At 33.5% G+C, this 17,572-nt stretch overlaps 1 protein-coding gene across 1 annotated transcript; it reads right to left on the reverse strand.

Moving 5' to 3' along the window:
* Positions 1-3,305: 3,305 nt before the first annotated feature.
* On the reverse strand, positions 3,306-15,457 carry LOC108358404 (girdin). The gene is made up of 5 exons (XM_017609722.1): positions 15,217-15,457; positions 5,398-5,703; positions 4,690-4,802; positions 4,315-4,599; positions 3,306-4,265 (listed from the first exon to the last, which is right to left on the reverse strand). The coding sequence occupies exons 1-5, from the start codon at positions 15,275-15,277 to the stop codon at positions 4,179-4,181; spliced, it is 852 nt and encodes a 283-aa protein (XP_017465211.1). The 5' UTR covers positions 15,278-15,457; the 3' UTR covers positions 3,306-4,178.
* Positions 15,458-17,572: the final 2,115 nt, after the last annotated feature.

Consider the following 17,572-nt stretch of genomic DNA (forward strand, 5'->3'; position numbering starts at 1 on the left):
CTTCATCTTCATCTTCATCTTCATCTTCATCTTCATCTTCATCTTCATCTTCATCTTCATCTTCATCTTCATCTTCATCTTCGTCGTCTTGGTCTTCATCTTTATCTTTTCCTTTATCCTGATCTAAATATGTCCATTCTTTTCATTTACATATTCACCCCCACCATTGTTATTAGGTTAGGTATTTAAATTTTCCTTCCTCTTTGTCTTTATATCTAGGTTTCTTTACTTTTATTTTAATTTCTGTATTTATCCCTTTCTTCTCCTCCATACTCAAAATTATCTTCATCGTTGTTTGAGGCTAATCTATTCATGTACATACATACATACATCTTATTCCTAAACTGCTGCTTAGCACGTTTCTTTAATTCGCTATCAATATTAAAGCATACATTTAGGAGGCATTTCCGCCCCAACCATGTACATGTATGGCATTGGTATTGGTGTGACTTTTGAATTGATTTTTTCGCTCTATTTTAAACTAATTTGAAATTTGAAAAATTGCCTGCACATCAGCATCAAAATACCTTTCTAATGATATATAATTGTTTATACCTTAGAAGTATAGTTTAGCCGTAAAAGGGGTGTAAAGGAAACATGATTGCCTATTTATATAATGATGATTTATCTCGCTGATAATTATTATGAAAGGACTTTTATAATATACGTCCTTGAATAATAATTATAGATGACTCGAAAAATATTTATCTTAACATAAAGATTATTGATTGACTTTTATTCCTTTTCTTACAATAGTTATGTCTCTGGAAAAATCTTATGCGATGTTTTCATGTCCCACTATGTCCATATCTTTAACTAATTAATCTCTTTCAGGTCATCGAAAATGGTGTTGAGGTAAAAGTAAACAAGGCATTCTTGGCATGCAAAATTTGTGTTATTTGATAGAATGTCGCATTTTGCTGAAACGGACAAACACCACGTTCAAATTTTTTGGTTTGTCAAAAAAAAAAAAAAAAACTTATTAGTTACTTGAAATTTTAATTTTTTATACGAATCAAAATTTTACACTTAAAATTGCAGCAATTACCAAAAATGTATGCATAAATTTATACGATTATACCATATTTGCATATACATAAGTAGCCTAGTTTATTTTTTTAGCACTGCATATTTGGTAATTTACTTAAAGAGATATTTGCTAATTCGTTTGAGACAAATTTTTGTACGAAATTCAAATCAACTGTCAAATTCGTCGCCGAGACGATTAAGCAATTAAGACGGTAAAACAAATAAATACAATATTTACACTCATGCCTGCATGTAAGGATGTATGTATATAGATACATATGTATGTATGTATATAGTATGTATGAGTACTTGGGAAAAATGTCGTATTCATGCCGTCTGCGGGAGAGTTCAGAAACTGGCAGCCGCCCAATGCTGACTATTTATCTTAGTAGAATAGACTAGACTAACTTGCTGCCTACGCAGCACAGCAGTCTATGCATCGAACGCTCCAATGGGAAAACAAAAAGGACACTAAAAGAAACCACGCGATATTTGTCAGCCAACACGTGCGTATATGTACATACCTACATACATTCAAGCGAACATACGCATTATGCTACATACATATACTAACGTAGGCAACTACTCTACATGCAATCCCCACTCGTGCCCCTGGTTGCAGGCATTGACAGTACTTACTTAGTTTGTGGCTCGTGGCGGCAATTTCGTGTTATCACTCAATTTTTCTTCTATTTTATTGCATTTTTCTATGCGTTTGTTAATTTTAAGTCGTATTTAGTTGAAATGCTAAGCAAAATTTAATCATCGAAATTATTTTATTTAGCGTGTTTACTTTAGAGTCGTGCAATATTTAAGTGGAGTATCTCGTTCTCGTGTTTGATAACTCGTTCGAAATTGGGTCGCCAAGGCAAGAAATGAAAACAAAAATATGCTCTCGTTTAAATATGGCATGGGGGGATTTGGTATGGAAAAACAGTAGATTGAAAATATAAAATAAAATACATTAAATATAACAAAATATAATAAAATCATCATCGAAAAATTAAAATTAATTAAATTAAAATAAATTACATATCTAGATATACAGGGCGGTCAAAAATGAAAGAATTGTGTTTCGTTTTTAATGCGCATTGATTTTTAATTTTTTTATTTTTTTTTTGACGGCGTTTTGCACTTTTTTCCATATATACACGAATTTCTTCTGGAAGACCGTTTGCGAAAAAAATAAAAAAGGCAACGCCATTTTTCGCAAATTCTGCTATTTATATGAAAAAACCCGCAAAAACCGTCAGCGAAAAAAATATATTTATTAAAAATCAAAGCGATTTTACAAACATTTTATAAGCTTATTAACTGCATACCCAAAAAATTTATAAAAATTCTGGTTAAGAAGCTCGAAATTTAGATAAGGTTTGTTGAATTTTTCTAATATCTGTAAAGAGTTTGAAAGTTTGATTAATATTGTTTTTCACCATTTCCAATCTCAACTGAAAATGTTTGAAAATATGTTGTTATAGGACGTTTTTGAAGCGGCAGATGAGATAGGGCGTTTTTGAACCGAATTCTCAAACAAAGCGTTCTTCAATAAAATTGTGAGATGGGTCGTTCTTGAAAAATTTTCTGAGATAGGGTGTTTTCGAAATTCGATCTTCCACTTCGATATCAAAAACGAAAAATATTGAATTTCCTAATAAACATAATCGTGGTACAAAGCTCATTAACAACATAAAAAAAAGATAAAACTTTACTGTTTGGTGGTTAGTAAAACAAAAAAAAAACGAAAATCGACCTTGCACCACCGAAAGGAAAACTTTTTGGTGGAGTTATTTCTTTGTATTTAAGTAATATACGTTTTAAATATGAAATCGATCAAGCCATAATACGGATTTTCTAAATATCTTGACTCATGCGCCACCTATGAGTCAAGGTTTGTGGAATTAATTTCATCTATGTAGTAGTAATTTTTTAATATCTCGACTAGAGTTCGAACGAAGGTAGATTTTTCGGCCGAAGCTGAAGTTGAACCGAACGTTCGGTTTTGATCTAACAATCGGCCGATCACCGAAGCAGAAGCCGATGATTTACTTTAAAATTAAGTAAATCGATTTTTCCATAGATTAATTCCCACCTTGCCTTTTTATAAAATCCAAAATAAATAAAAACGCATTTATCTCTTGTGTATTAACAAATATAACCAAGCCGATTCTGAACAGAAACTCCGTGGGAGCTTTCTCTCTTTTCCCGTTCCTCCTATCATGAATAAAAAGGGCTTTTTTTTGTATTAAATGGCGGAGTTGAGCTCAAAAAAAAGTGTCAAACAGCTTTTCCGAAGCTCGAATTTCCTCCTCCAAAGTTTTCGGGAAAATGCTACTCCCTGGGAGTTAACTCCCCGGGGGTAATAAGCATTGGGCTGATCATTTTCTTAAAATAGTAAGTAGTCAAAGTTCAGTTTCTGCGCATTGTTATTGTTATGTAGGAAATATATTTGTTTACATTAACTTTAATAATACAATAATAATATTTTGGCTCTAACTTGCTATGTATTTGGCCCAGCTTCTCCTGGGAGTTTTGCAATTTCGTGCCGAGGGTCGACCGCTGTAAGGAATATTTTTTTTTTTTTTTTTAGAATTAGTACGGACCAGGGATCGAACACAAGTCCTATGCAGTGGTAGTGCGCACCTCTTAGCGGTCAGCAACAGCGGCCGTCCTGATGTTGTCAATTAAACACAACAATTTGTTTGCGTTCTCGCCAAGTGAGTTTTTTATGTGACCGTTGGTGGAGAAATGTTGAAAAATATCAGAACCTCCAAGAACTCTTTTATACGAACATACTTATGCATATTCCTTAATTACAATTTCAAATTCCGAAGTTCTCAACTGAAAGTCAGCTGATTTTAAGAAAAAGTTGAAATACCACATTTTTTTGAAATTTTAAACTAGAATACATAAAATAAATCTAGATAGCAAAAAGGTCCGGCTCGGCAAAAACTTCGGAAGAAGGCCAGCATTCGTTTAAAGATCTAAGCAAAGCTAAATTTAAAGTTTCAAATCTATAGCTAATCGGGAAGTTGGATAAACATTTATTACAAGATTTGATTACAAACAGATGAAACTTAATAAAGGCTTGCAAAATATTTCGTACTGGGAACCACAAAATTATAGAAATTTAAAATCTATAGAAATTCAGGTCACTTTGGACGACACGTATTTTGCAGACGACATTTTAATAGCTCCCGACGCAATTGACTACTTTCGACTGCAGCATTCTCGATCAACTGTAAAATTGAAATATGAGTGGGTTATAATCTGTTCCACCACACTTACGGTGTGTGTCATGGCAGCTCGTTCTAGCGTTTCACTATCCGCATCATCATGGGGTAGGGATTCGTTAGAAGAAGATGCATTCGATAGACGGAGCGCATTTCTTATCATGCCACTAGCACCGTCAGCGACATCTGCGTCATAACTTGGTGGAGGATCATCGTAGTCGGGTGGCGGCACCGCATTGATAGCCAAATTTTCAGCTGGTTGCAAAATAGCCGGCCGATTGGACTTCAAAGAAAACAACTCGTTGCGCATGCGTTGATTTTCCTGCTCCAGATAGTCGATCTAGGCGGCAAGCGGGAGAAAGAGTTAGTTTGTGAAATTTAAGTAAGGAAAGTGGTTTACTAGAAAAAGAAGAGCGATATATGTACATACACTTTCTAGTTCAAATTCAAGTTCATCAATTATATCATACGCTTCGTCCAGCGCCGTTTGTAGTTTGGCCACCTGCTTTTCCAGATTTACCGTTTCAGTCTTCGCTGCCAACTCTGCATAATGCATATTCGATTAAACAACATGCTTACATACGAGTACATATATGTATACATGTGTATGTAAACACATCCCTGTAGGATCTCGGAATAGACTTAGACCACAAACTAGACTGCAATTGATTGTACATAAGTAGTCCAAAGTTTGGTCGAAGAACATGTAAAATTCTACTTACATTTAACATTGAACGTCCTTAGGCTCGGACCAATTTGTCCGCTTCTGCATTACATTGTAACCAATTTTTGGAAAAAAAAAAACAAAAATAAAACATGCGATTCGAACCAGGGGTCTCAGATTTTCTAAGCGAATACTCTCTCTACATGCCAACGCCGCACATGAAAATTCGTTGACTGCGTGACATTGTAACCAATTTTATAACAAAATGCACACCTTATGCATTACATTCGGACCACTTTTAGTACAATTCACCTGTTTTACTTTACATTGCTTTACATTTTTGGACTATCTTTGGTCTAGATAAAAAACTACTATACCTAGGAATATATTTTTCGAGCAATTGGACCAATTTTTCCTTCAGGGATGTTTTCTTACATATGTACATGTATGTATATATTTCTATACTATACACACCTTGTACGCGTTGATTTAATGCTGTCTTCGAAACCAAACCTGACAACGTTTTTTGCCGCTTGAAGGTATCTTCTAAAGCTTTGCAGCGCTGTACCTTCTCCAAATAGGCCGCGTGTAATTTATTATATTTCTTTTTTAGTCGCTCCAGATTGTCATACATTTGATCGCGTTCATCTTCAAGTCTGAGTGCCTCAATTTTTGCTTCGACATTAATTGCGGCTGTAGACCGATGATCGCCTGTGATTCGCGTTAGCTTTTGGCGAAGTAAATTATTCTCCTCCTGTAGGCGGGTGTTTTGCGCAGTTACTGGAATAAGTAAAATAGAACTTTACCTGAAAAGTTTTTGTTTTTCAGTGGCAATGATGACAATCTATTGGTAAGTTTCTAGCTATACGTGGGTCAGTAGCAGCCATTGCTAATGTGTACACTAGGGTGGTCCAAAAACAGTAAACTCGGAATTGTAATGCTCTCACCCCCTAGGATTGTTCTATATCGAAAAAAAATATACCTCTATTTTTTTATTTTGAAATCAAAAAATATTTAGAGGTCGCTCAAAGCGCTTAAAGTTTTCCATGTATTTTTATATGGGGAAAAAACAACTTTTCGTTGAAATGGTATAGAATTCTTGAAAACCAATATTTTTCGATCGGAAAACTCTGGTTCCCTTCAGGAAACTTTCAGTAATAAGACCCAATTGTTCATTTAACCATTTTTTAATACTAACGATTTTTTATTGGTCCACCCATTGAATTCTTCGGGGTTTTTGTGGGTTATTGGCGGACCTATAAATTAAAGTTGCGATGAAAAAATGGTAAATAAAAATTTGAGTATTATTATTGGGAATCTGCAGAAGACAAATTGAGTTCTCTCATAGAAAAATATTTATTTTTAAGAATTCTATACCATTTATACGAAAAGTTGTTTTTTCCCCATACAAAATACATGGAAAACTTTGGGGCTTTGAGCGACCTCTAAATATTTTTTAATTTTGAAATAAAAAATTGGGATAAATTTTTTTCGGTATAGAACAATCCTAGGGGGTGAGAGCATAAAAATTCCGACTTTACTTTTCCACGAGTATTTTTGGACCACCCTAGTGTACACTATACATAGTACATATCGTCGATGTTTTTGCAAAACCGCCTATCATACGCCACTCAAATTTTACAAGAGAGCGAAAAAACGGATTTTCTTTGACGGCATTGCCTTGGTAAGCGGTATTTTCTCTTGCTATTATTTTACAAATCTGTTGTTTTAATAACGATTTTACGATTCTTATGCATAAATCTCGATGCCTGGAGTTCAGGGTTAGCAAATCTAATTTTTGTCACAATGGCATTTAGGCGGTTTTGCAGCTGGTCGATTGGCGGTTATTGCAAAAAACAGCGACGATAAGTATGTATTAACAAGGCTGTTAAGATCTGTCCATCTTTTACGGTAAATCAGTTAAATGAACAAGGTAAATGAAATATTTCTTTATGGGTACCATGGCGCTATAAACAGGTGAAATAATAAAACAGCTTTCTCGCTATATTTTTTGATATTCGGCTGCCTTAGGGTACGTTCACACAGAAATCGAAGCCGAGCTGACCGAAGCTTTCAAATTGCTGTAGCTATGTATATGCAAATGTTCATACAGCAAGCTTTTTCATAAGCGTTTTGGAGCTGAAAGCAAAGCAGTTTTTAATTTTCAATTTTCTATTTAATTTTTATGTTCCTTGACGCTGCTGCAAACAACATATCGAAATATTCAAATAAAAACGAGTTTTACAATAAAATTTAGCAAATATTTTTGTCGCTCATTGACGGTAAGTTTTGTGGTATCTTTGCAGCAGAGTCCGTGAGAAAAGCTCTGCTTCGCTTCGTTCAGTGTGAACACCAGCAGCTTCGCTTTGTTCCGCCTTGCTTCGCTCGTTGCCACTCGGCTTTCTGTGTGAACGCACCCTTATAGTTAAATTTTAAAAGACATTTTTCAAGTAAGGCCGTGTCAAGATCTTTCTTCTCTCTCTGATTACTTCACCTGGTATGGGTATCAAACATTAGAGACTTAAGAAAGTTTTATGGCAAAAATAATTTAAAGAGGCACCTGTTTCGAAATTCATAAAAAAAATAAATAAAATAAAAAAAAGTTTATATGGGGATCAAACGAGAGGTGGTGCAAGCAAGCTAAATCGAGTACAAAATTATTTTTGACGAGGGTTGCCACCAGCTTAGAAGTTTAAAATCAATTTAATTAACAAGTTGAATGAAATACTATAAATGTGAAAGTTGGTAAGTGAGTATGTATGCTTTCCGCTCTTTGTTTGTACAAAATTAGGCACACTTATAACTTATGACCTGGATTAACATATTTTATTAGCATATTTTTTTGAACAGGGCTGCTACCTGTTTAACTTTTTTAGTACAAATGTTCAATATATTGGACATGCTTTTTTGTACTTAAAGCTCTTTTTTCGTAAATAAGAGCTTTTGTTGTTAAAGGAACAGTCATTATGAAAAAATTATATCATTCTTCTTCATCCCTTTCTTTAATTGTATTTTGTGGATGCAGTTTATTTAACAAAAGTGAAAAATGTCACAAGTTCGATGGGGAAGTGTATAAAATACAGGGAAAAATTTACTTTTTTTTACGTATTCGTGCGTTTGACAGAAAAAGAAATATACAAATTTTTGTGGCAGCACGCAACTACATATCAACGCATGGAAATTGGATGAATCTTGACTTCCAAGCGTAAATGTAATACGCTAGCATACGGATTCGCATGCTATGGAGGTTCGCCTTTAATCGTGGTTTTGAAATATAAATCGCGAAATAAAAAAAAATCACTTCCCATTTTACAAACCTGTATTGTATTTTTAATATCAACGACCCAAAATTAGCCAGTATACAAATTTTCAAGTTTTTAACTTGAACGGCTGATTTTTTTATGCTGAAAGGGTAAGAAAAATAAATTGTAAGTTCAACCAAATGCAGCAACATCGAAGCTAAACGAACAAGGTTCAAAAAGGCTTTGTTACGAAAAAATTTTTAAGAGGATCGCAACATATCTACAAACTTAATTTAAGTTTAATATAGTATTACAATATGGGTGACAAACGAAAGAGATTTATGAAGTTTTTTTGGAAATATTTTGAAAAGGGGTTGACATCTCTTAGAAAGTTAAATCCGCTCCCGAAAGTTCAAAACCATATATCCGACATTGAATGTATACAGCTATGATACAAAACATCCTTTTCTACGGGTGCAACAGTTGGTTACGGGAGCTACTACTCTGCAAATAATTTTGAGCTTTCTACGGGTATCTATCTATACCATAAGCCCTTACGGTAAACTTCGAACTAATTGCAATACATATGTACTACTCTACTCCTCTATTTACGGGATTGCCAGATTGGAATTTTTATAGATTAATTTTTTCATGCGAAAATTTGATTTTTACTCCAAAGAAACTTACATGCATACATTTGTATGTAGTATTCGTGTACATCTAGCATATATTGTTGCATGGAGGGCGCTTTAGAAAAGGTACTTTTGTGCATTTAACCCTGGAAACTCATGCTTCGTTTGCAACCAAATTTTGCATATAATGTGATTTAAAATCATTGTAATTAAAAACTAGACATACTCAATTTTATTATATTGTTGTTTAGTAAATCTTCGATGTTTTGACATACATAGGCCGAAAGTAAAAATTGTCAAAATAAGCATGACCTTCCAGGGTTAAAGAATTGTTTGTTAAGTAATCTAAAGTTTTGTTAAGAAATAATTAAAACCAACAAGTGACAAAAATATAATTTTATTTTTCAATCTCGCGGTCTGGGCATCTGAAAAGGTAGCTACCAGATCTATCTGTTCAGAAAACGCATTCTTCATACGAATACCAAAAAATAACGCATGATAAGGAACCACCGACCTAGATTTAGAGTCGACGACAATCTGTACTGATTGTTTCAGGCTAAAAAAGAGTGTTCATCTGACCGACCACTGTAGTGTTTTTCAGGCAGAACTAGCCGCAGTAGTGGAGGCAGCTCCGCACAGTGGGACTACAGCGGCCGAAAGTAGTGAATTTATTTTTCCACTTGTGAGGATATATAAGTAAAAATCCAGATTTCTATGGCCAAAAATCAGAACATTTCTGAAACATCGAATCCGAATATACAATTTTGTTTTTAGAAAAAAAAAAATATCATCTTTTAATACAGTTTCATTTAAAACAAAATAAAGAGAAAAAAATTCGAAAAAATGTATGCACACAATATATACGGTGGCGAAAATGAATGTTCGGAATGCACGGTACTGATTTTAAAATCGGGAACCAAAATTCTTTCCCAACACCCCCGATATAACTTGCAACCTCCGAAAAATCAGAAAAATTTCCTTAACAACGTTTAATGAAATAAGCACTGATTTGTTGGGATGAAAACGAACAATAAAGCAAAAATAAAAAATAAAAAATATCCAAAGATGCCAGATCTTTCATTATTTATATATATTTTATTATTTAAAATTAAGTTGATACATGTGAATTAATCTAAGTGATAAATTTTGGGACCCACGGGATCCGCGGGATCGTGGTTGAATATTTAGTCCCGCGCTCATCTCTACGACATACCTTTGTTTTAAAAAATGTTTACTATTTTTTTATGAAAATCTATTTACTATCTTAAAAAAAAACAGGTAATAAAAATTTAAAACTTTGTAGAACATTTATAAACATCCGACGAATTGTAAGAAATGTTGATAAATATGTTAAACTATTTAATCAGATATTCCATAATTATTTTGAGTATGCAGTTTTGTAACCCATTTGAAATTTGAAGTAGCTAAGACTTACCGTTGATTTTTGGCAATTTTTTTGTTCGTTCTTTTTCTTCCATACAAAGTATACCCAACAAATTTTTTATGTGGAGAAAATGATCAACACCCTCCACAAAAAAAAATACCAAAAATCAACGGTAAGTCCTAGCTACATATTTAAAATTTGAACTTTGAATTGAATGGGCTATAAAACTTCATACTCAGAATGTTCAAAAGTTCGATGAAACTTTGTCGAATTTTGCTAACTTTTGTACAAAGTTTGAAATTTTTACTTACTTACATGGTCTTTATTAGATAACGAGCCACACTTTCATAAAAAAACTAATAAACATTAAATAATCGAAAGAGGAATAGCCAAAGAATGCTAAAATTTCTATTCTCTCTTTATATTTTTGCAACTGTATCTGAAGCTTATATAGTGATGTTCCGATACGAGTACATATGAGTAAATACTTGAGTATCTCTACCAAGTACCGAGTATTTTTTGTACTTCGATACATGTGACCAAGGACTTGGTACCCACCATTGTGCAAGATTCAAACTCAAAATTTGAAAACACATTGGGCCGTATGCATAAATGCTTCTACTTAAAATTTAAAACCTTTTACTCGATTTGTTCAAATAAATTTAAGTGAAAGGTATGAAATTTTAAGTAAAAGTAATTCTTAATTTTTATGCATATGATCCATTTATATGTATGGCTATGGTATGATTTATGTTATGTCATATTCAAAAAGCCATTTCTGAATTAAATTAGCCATTTCTAAATTAAATTATATCTTTGTAACTAACATATAAAAGTTGCGAGAATATGTTTTACCTATATGTATGTATATATTAAAACTAAGCATATATTTTCATATTAAAAAGCCTTTTTGCATTAAATTATATCTTTGTAACTAACATATAAAAGTTGCGAGAATATGTTTTACCTATATGTATGTATATATTAAAACTAAGCATATATTTTCATATTAAAAAGCCTTTTTGCATTAAATTATATCTTTGTAACACATAAAAAATGGTTTTAATTATTTTAAAAAAATTGCAAAACTGAAATATTTCGTCTGAGTACCCCCTTCGATGTCCTAAAGTGAGTACTGGTATCGAGTAAATGGTGGTATCGGACGAACACTAAGCGTATATATTTCGTATCCATGTTTTTGTTGAGGGAATTAGTATTATTTTTTATAACTTCACTAAATTGAAGTTAGAATTGTTTTATTAAAAAAAAAAAACTTATTAAATAACTATAAAAACTTCAAAAAAATTTAGACAAGAATGATAGACTACAATATAGCGAAAGTATCTGCTTGACAGAATAAAACATAACCAAAGATCAAAGAAAATAAGGATGCTGGCTATGTTTATGGCTTCCTTATATTCTAAATATGCCTTTTTGATAAAGAAATTGCTGCCACGTTTGTATGAAAAATTGTTTCTGGGCCAGAGTACACGCACACACTTATTAAATTAATAAAGAAAACACTGAAAATCGGGACTTAATCAGTACAAATATGAAAAATCAGGACACTTATACGTCCCGACTCTTAAAAAATATTCAGAGGGAAAACTTTCCCAAAATCGGCACTGTCCCGCCAAAATTGGTACGAATGGGCACCGTAGAATTATTTCAAATAGTTCCAGCTATGAGGAACTGCTAGTTAAGCTTCTATTCGTCACTTTTTTGACACGCCTCCTGTACAATTTATTGAATTTTTATTGTAGCTGAAGGAAAAGATTCTGATATGTAATATAATATAGATATTAATGACTCGCCACTCTATTAATCACACTCAACATTCAGCCAAAAATGGACGCTTTTCTGCACGAGATCCGGTTTCGATGGCAAGAGACCTGCTTGCCTTACCTCAGCTTTTGTTGTATAAAATTTAGGTAGAATTGAAAGTTTCAGTGCAAATACATATGTTTTCGTTTTGTCATTTTTAAAAGAAAGAAATAGGAACTTCTTTAGAAATAAAATAAAAGTGTTTATTAATTTTCCCCAAAATTCATAAAATTTAGTACTTGGAGCAAAAAACGTTGTGTTGGAGGTGGACGCCATAATAAGAAACTCTTCGTTTACTTCCAAGTTGGAAAATTTTGTCGTAAACAAGCAGGGCACACCGAATTTCATAAGAAAAATTTTTTTTTTTTTAATTTGCACTTATTTTTCTATAATTTGTAGACAATAATGTAAATCGATGTTGACGTTCTTTCGGATTTATGATTTTATGGTTAAAACCACATTTACTATTTCCGCCCACAAGAGCTGTGGGCGTGGTAGCGTTTTGAGTTTTACCATTTTCCGCATTTATTCATTCCTAAGTGCCGAATAGCGGAATTATACGAATTTTCAGCGAATTTGCAGTACGGTTACCATAGTAAAATAATAAAATAAATAAGAAATAAATAATTTCAACTTAAATTTACTTCCACTGTTCGTTCCACGTTCCACGATCGTTTTTAGTCGGGAATTTCAGTTCGTTCAATTCTAGTATAATAAAGTTTCAAATGGCAAAAAATTACCGTTGTTTTTTTATAATTTCGTTTGTCATATTTGTTTTCATATAACGAATAAATATAATTTATTTTCATATGGAAGAAAACCGCTAAAGCTTCGGCAAAAAATTCTAAGGGTGCGTCCACACAGAAAGTCGAGCGGCGCCGAGCGAAGTAAGGCGGAACAAACCCAGCAAAAAATCGGTAATCGCTTTTAGTGGTAACGTGTTCTAGAAGGCATAGCGGTACAATTTTTTCGTTTCTTTTAGGCATTGCCGGTAACGCAAAGTAGAATGTCCTACAATATTTTATTTATTTCGCTTCTTGGGTTTATTTCGGGGAATGCAAAGTAGAATGTCCTATAATATTTCATTTTTAATTCGCTTCTTTGCTTCATTTCGGGGAATGCAAAGTAGAATGTCCTTCAATATTTTATTTGTTTCGCTTCTTTGCTTCATTTCAGGGAATGCAAAGTAGAATGTCCTACAATATTTTTTTTTATTTCGCTTCATTGCTTCATTTTGGAGAATGAAAAGTAGAATGTTACACGTAGTCAGCAGTGTTGCCAGAACTTTTTGGGCCGACCGGCTAGATTGGCAAAAAAAAGCGGCTAAAAACGGCTAAAATGTTTTAGTGAGATTTCACATAGACTCTGGCAAAAAACGGCTTGCCAGAAGCTTGGTATCCACAGATTTTCGTCGCCACTGATTTCGAAATTGATATTATATTTTAAAACATTCAAAATGGCGGATCAAATATGGCGTCCCGAACAATAGGCGATTTACTTTTAACGCAATGTATTTTAATTTCGTAATCAAAGATAAGGAGGATCTCTAAAAACCAAGTTTCATAACAAACTATAATTTAAAAAAAGTGGTCCGCCATATTGGATCAGCCATTTTGACCACTGTAATTGCATACGTAAATTTTATATAAAGATTTTTTATTATTTATTTGTTAACTAACTTTATAAAAGTTTGGTTTAGTTTATGAATACAAAGATGGATTACACTTAAAATAAAATAAACAGAAAGACCAGCAATATATCAAAATGCATTAAATTTTTGTGTTTTTTTTTATTTTTGTAAATAGGGAAATATCTATGTGTGGGGAGTTTTACGTAATTTCCTGATCCTTCCCTGATCAGAATGCACCTAAACATTTATAATGCGCTTAATATCAGAAACTATGGGCTGGTTTCTCCAACTCCAACTAACTTAGTTTAGCCATTTGGCATATGGGCATAATGTTCTTTATTGTATTCTAGCGTCAACTAATTATGAAAAAAAAAACAAACAGGTACTCTGATTACCAAACAGGCCCAAAGCAAAGTTAAATTTTATTTATTTTAATTTACCGCTAACTTTTAGCTCGAAAATTAAGTTATCTACAATCTTAACTTTAGAAGAATACTTAACTTTCATAACGATATTACAATTCTCACTGCAGTGCATCATACCTTACCTTACCCTGCAGAAAAAATTGACAATTGATAAAAAATAACCCACTTGTAGTTAGCTTTTTGCGGGATTTCTATAAAATTTATTATTAATTAATTTAGTTAGCTACAAAAAGCTAATTTGAAAATAGTTGACAAGTAATGCAGGAGTAATGAGGAGATTGTTTTCTTTAAACGCATTTCTATTTAAATATCCTGCACTTCGCAAATACTTTTTCGAACTGAGGACTAATAAAAGGTAGATCGAAATTTCGTTTTATCATTTTGAAGCTATGTCTGACGGAGTTCGAATATGGGACCACCTACAGCAGAATATGGAAACAAATATGAAATGTGATAAAATAAATAAAGTAAATAAAAATAAAAAAATTAAATAATAATATTTTGTTTTTCCTATTGATATTTTATGTCCAAAAGTAGTTAGTTACAAGTTTTATTATTATTATTATTTTTATTAGATTGGCGCTTACACATATGTTAGTGTTTGGCCGAGCTTCTCCTCCGACTTGTGTCGTGCGCCTTGATGTTGTCACACAAAGCGGAGGGACCTACAGTTTTACGCCGACTCCGAACGGCGATTGTATTTTTATGAGAAGCTGTTTTTTTCATGGCAGAAATACACTCGGAGGTTTGCCATTGCCTGCCGAGGGACGACCGCTGTTTAGAAAAAACCTTTTTCTATATTTTTTGGGATATTGCTTTGACCAGGGCTTGAACCCAGGTGCTGATGTGTGAAAGCGCGCACTGCTTACCACTACACCACAGCGGCCGACAAGTTACAAGTTAGTTACATCAAATGCAGAAACTACATTTAATGCGGAGGTAAACCACCCTTGACTATTTCGCGGCCATCGCCATAGAAATATAGTTAGCTTTCGTCAAAGAAAATATACAGATAATAAGTGACTTTTAGCTCCTTCCTAATCAACTTAAGGTTTACTTATCGTTAGATACATTTCCTGCAGGGTACATACATATTTTATATATCACACACATGCATACGAAAGATACGATAGTAAATAAATAATTAGTAACTCACAGGCGTCCAATTGTGTTCGCAAAATATGCTCGTTGGTTGTTCGACGCTGCTGTTCAGCCATATTTCAGTATTCAGTTCATATGAAATTTATAGTTATCAAGCTAAATTTTTTTGGTATATTAACTTATAAAAACACTTTTCTAAATATGAGTTTCTAAACAAACTTTTCTATTTTTTCAGCGAATATACACAACTCGAAACGGTAGACTTTTATCATTATCGACTTTGGTTTCCAGGTTATGCAGACTCGTACTAATCAATAACAACGAGCAATAAATTTTAAGATGATAAGAAAAATGTGGGGAAATTTTTTTCCCAGCTAGAGTTATATCTATTACTCGCTAGTATATTGTAAAGAGCTTTTGAACTAAATATACTTGCTTGTAGAGAAAATTAAACATTTTTTCTGTTAGCTTTTTTTATTTAAATGCTTTCACAGGTATTCATACTCAGTAAAATGAGAAGCGATTCTAAATTAAATCTTTAAGGATCATGAAAAAATTAACGGTACTCCTAAATTTGTATATGAGAATTAAAGTCGGTTGTGTTTTCTGCTAAAATTAAATTATTTAATTGTAATTGCATTACATGCTTGCAAAAGAAATTGCTTTCGTTCTTCGTCTTTCGCCAAAGGTCGATTATAATTGTATATCAACGCTATACCACGTTCAGCAATATATTAACATATTTAATACTTTTAATCGCCTCTAAGACAGCCAACTTCAGGGCCAGTTTTTAGAGAATTTAATGCCCTACAAGAATATGCGAAGAAAAACATTTATCCCTTTTTTACAAATTTTCTTAACGGTTCAAAGATTATAACATTTTTAATAAAAACAATTTTTTTTAAACATGTTATTTACATAGAAAATGTCAAATGCCGACCGACAACTTTTAAATCTGGATCCGCCGTTAGGCCTGTGTTATTTTTGATTATGTACTTGGAAGTGAAATAACACATTTTCTACGCTTTTATCAAGATAAAATATCCCCACACTCAAATATTGCCACTGATTAAACTTATACATATGTGGCAAACAAAATGACATATGGTAGGCAATAATTTCCCCTGTGGAGACGCGTCGTTAGCTAGTCTTTCAGTGGTGTAAAGGTTAATAAGGCTTACCTACGACACCGGGAATTACATTGTTCGATCCTCCAATTACGATCACGAATTACCCCTTTCCCACGCGCACATTCTTTATACGATTTGATAGTTATCTATCTCTGTGTTTTGTTTTTTTCTTCGCTACAAAACTTATGCAAAATATAAATAATTCCTTTTCGTACTTGTAAAAGATGCCAGTTTTGATTTGTGAACTGGTTTCGATAAATGTCCGATAAAAATTAGAGACGACGGCGATTTCTTCGTAATTCGCATGGTAATTAGATCTGAATAACCAACAAATGAGGTAATTCGCTCGCAAAATTTAGTATGGCGAAGTACGTAATTCCAAGGGTAATTGGAGTGCGAATTACGAATGAGAGAGCAAACTACGTAATTAATAATAGATTGGCGCTTACACATATGTTAGTGTTTGGCCGAGCTTCTCCTCCGACTTGTGGCGTGCGCCTTGATATTGTCACACAAAGCGGAGGGACCTACAGTTTTACGCCAACTCCGAACGGCGACTGTATTTTTATGAGAAGCTGTTTTCCATGGCAGAAATACACTCGGAGGTTTGCCGTTGCCTGCCGACGGACGACCGCTGTTAAGAAAAAATCTTTTTTCTATATTTTTGCGATGTTGCTTTGACCAGGGTTTGAACCCGGGTGCTGCGGAGTGGAAGCGCGCACTGCTTACTACTACACCACAGCGGCCGACAATACAGACAAACTACGTAATTGGCGTATTAAATATTATTGATTAAGGCTAAAAGGCGTTTGTACTGTTCAACTTTCACAGGCGGTTAGTTGAATCAAAAGTTTACATCATTTAACTGAATGTTGAACAATGTAAACTCCTTTTAAATACAATGATTATGTTCAATTATGGAATAATAATATTCTGAACGAAATTTTCGGAAAAGTTCATCACTGCTATAAAACTTGAAAATGAGGACAAGGAGGACAGTTTTGCTCAAAAGGAGGACAGAGAAGGACAATATATTTTTGAAGAGGACAAATCACGTTTGAGGAGGACAATCCTCCTCAAAGGACGACGGTTGGTCAGCTTATATATTCTCTTCTTCTTATTTGGCGCTGTAACCGCCTAAGCGATTTTGGCCGAGTCCAAAACAGCACGCCAGTCATTTCTCTTCTGTGCTAACTGACGCCAATTGAAAATGCCAAGTGAAGCCAAGTCCTTCTCCACCTGGTCTTTCCAACGCAGAGGAGGCCTTCCTCTTCCTCTGTT

The sequence above is a fragment of the Rhagoletis zephyria genome, unplaced genomic scaffold (genome assembly GCF_001687245.7).
Source record: "Rhagoletis zephyria isolate East Lansing unplaced genomic scaffold, Rhagoletis_zephyria_1.1 Rzeph_scaffold_00009, whole genome shotgun sequence".
In the NCBI taxonomy this organism is placed as follows: Eukaryota; Metazoa; Arthropoda; class Insecta; order Diptera; family Tephritidae; genus Rhagoletis; species Rhagoletis zephyria.

Coding starts and splice junctions, on each gene's coding strand:
- LOC108358404 (XM_017609722.1), bottom strand. CDS start 15,277: ATGGCTGAACAGCAGCGTCGAACAACCAACGAGCATATTTTGCGAACA. Junction 4,803..5,397: donor ATTAAATCAACGCGTACAAG/GTGTGTATAGTA, acceptor TGCATTATGCAG/AGTTGGCAGCGAAGACTGAA. Junction 4,600..4,689: donor TTGAATTTGAACTAGAAAGT/GTATGTACATAT, acceptor CTTGCCGCCTAG/ATCGACTATCTGGAGCAGGA.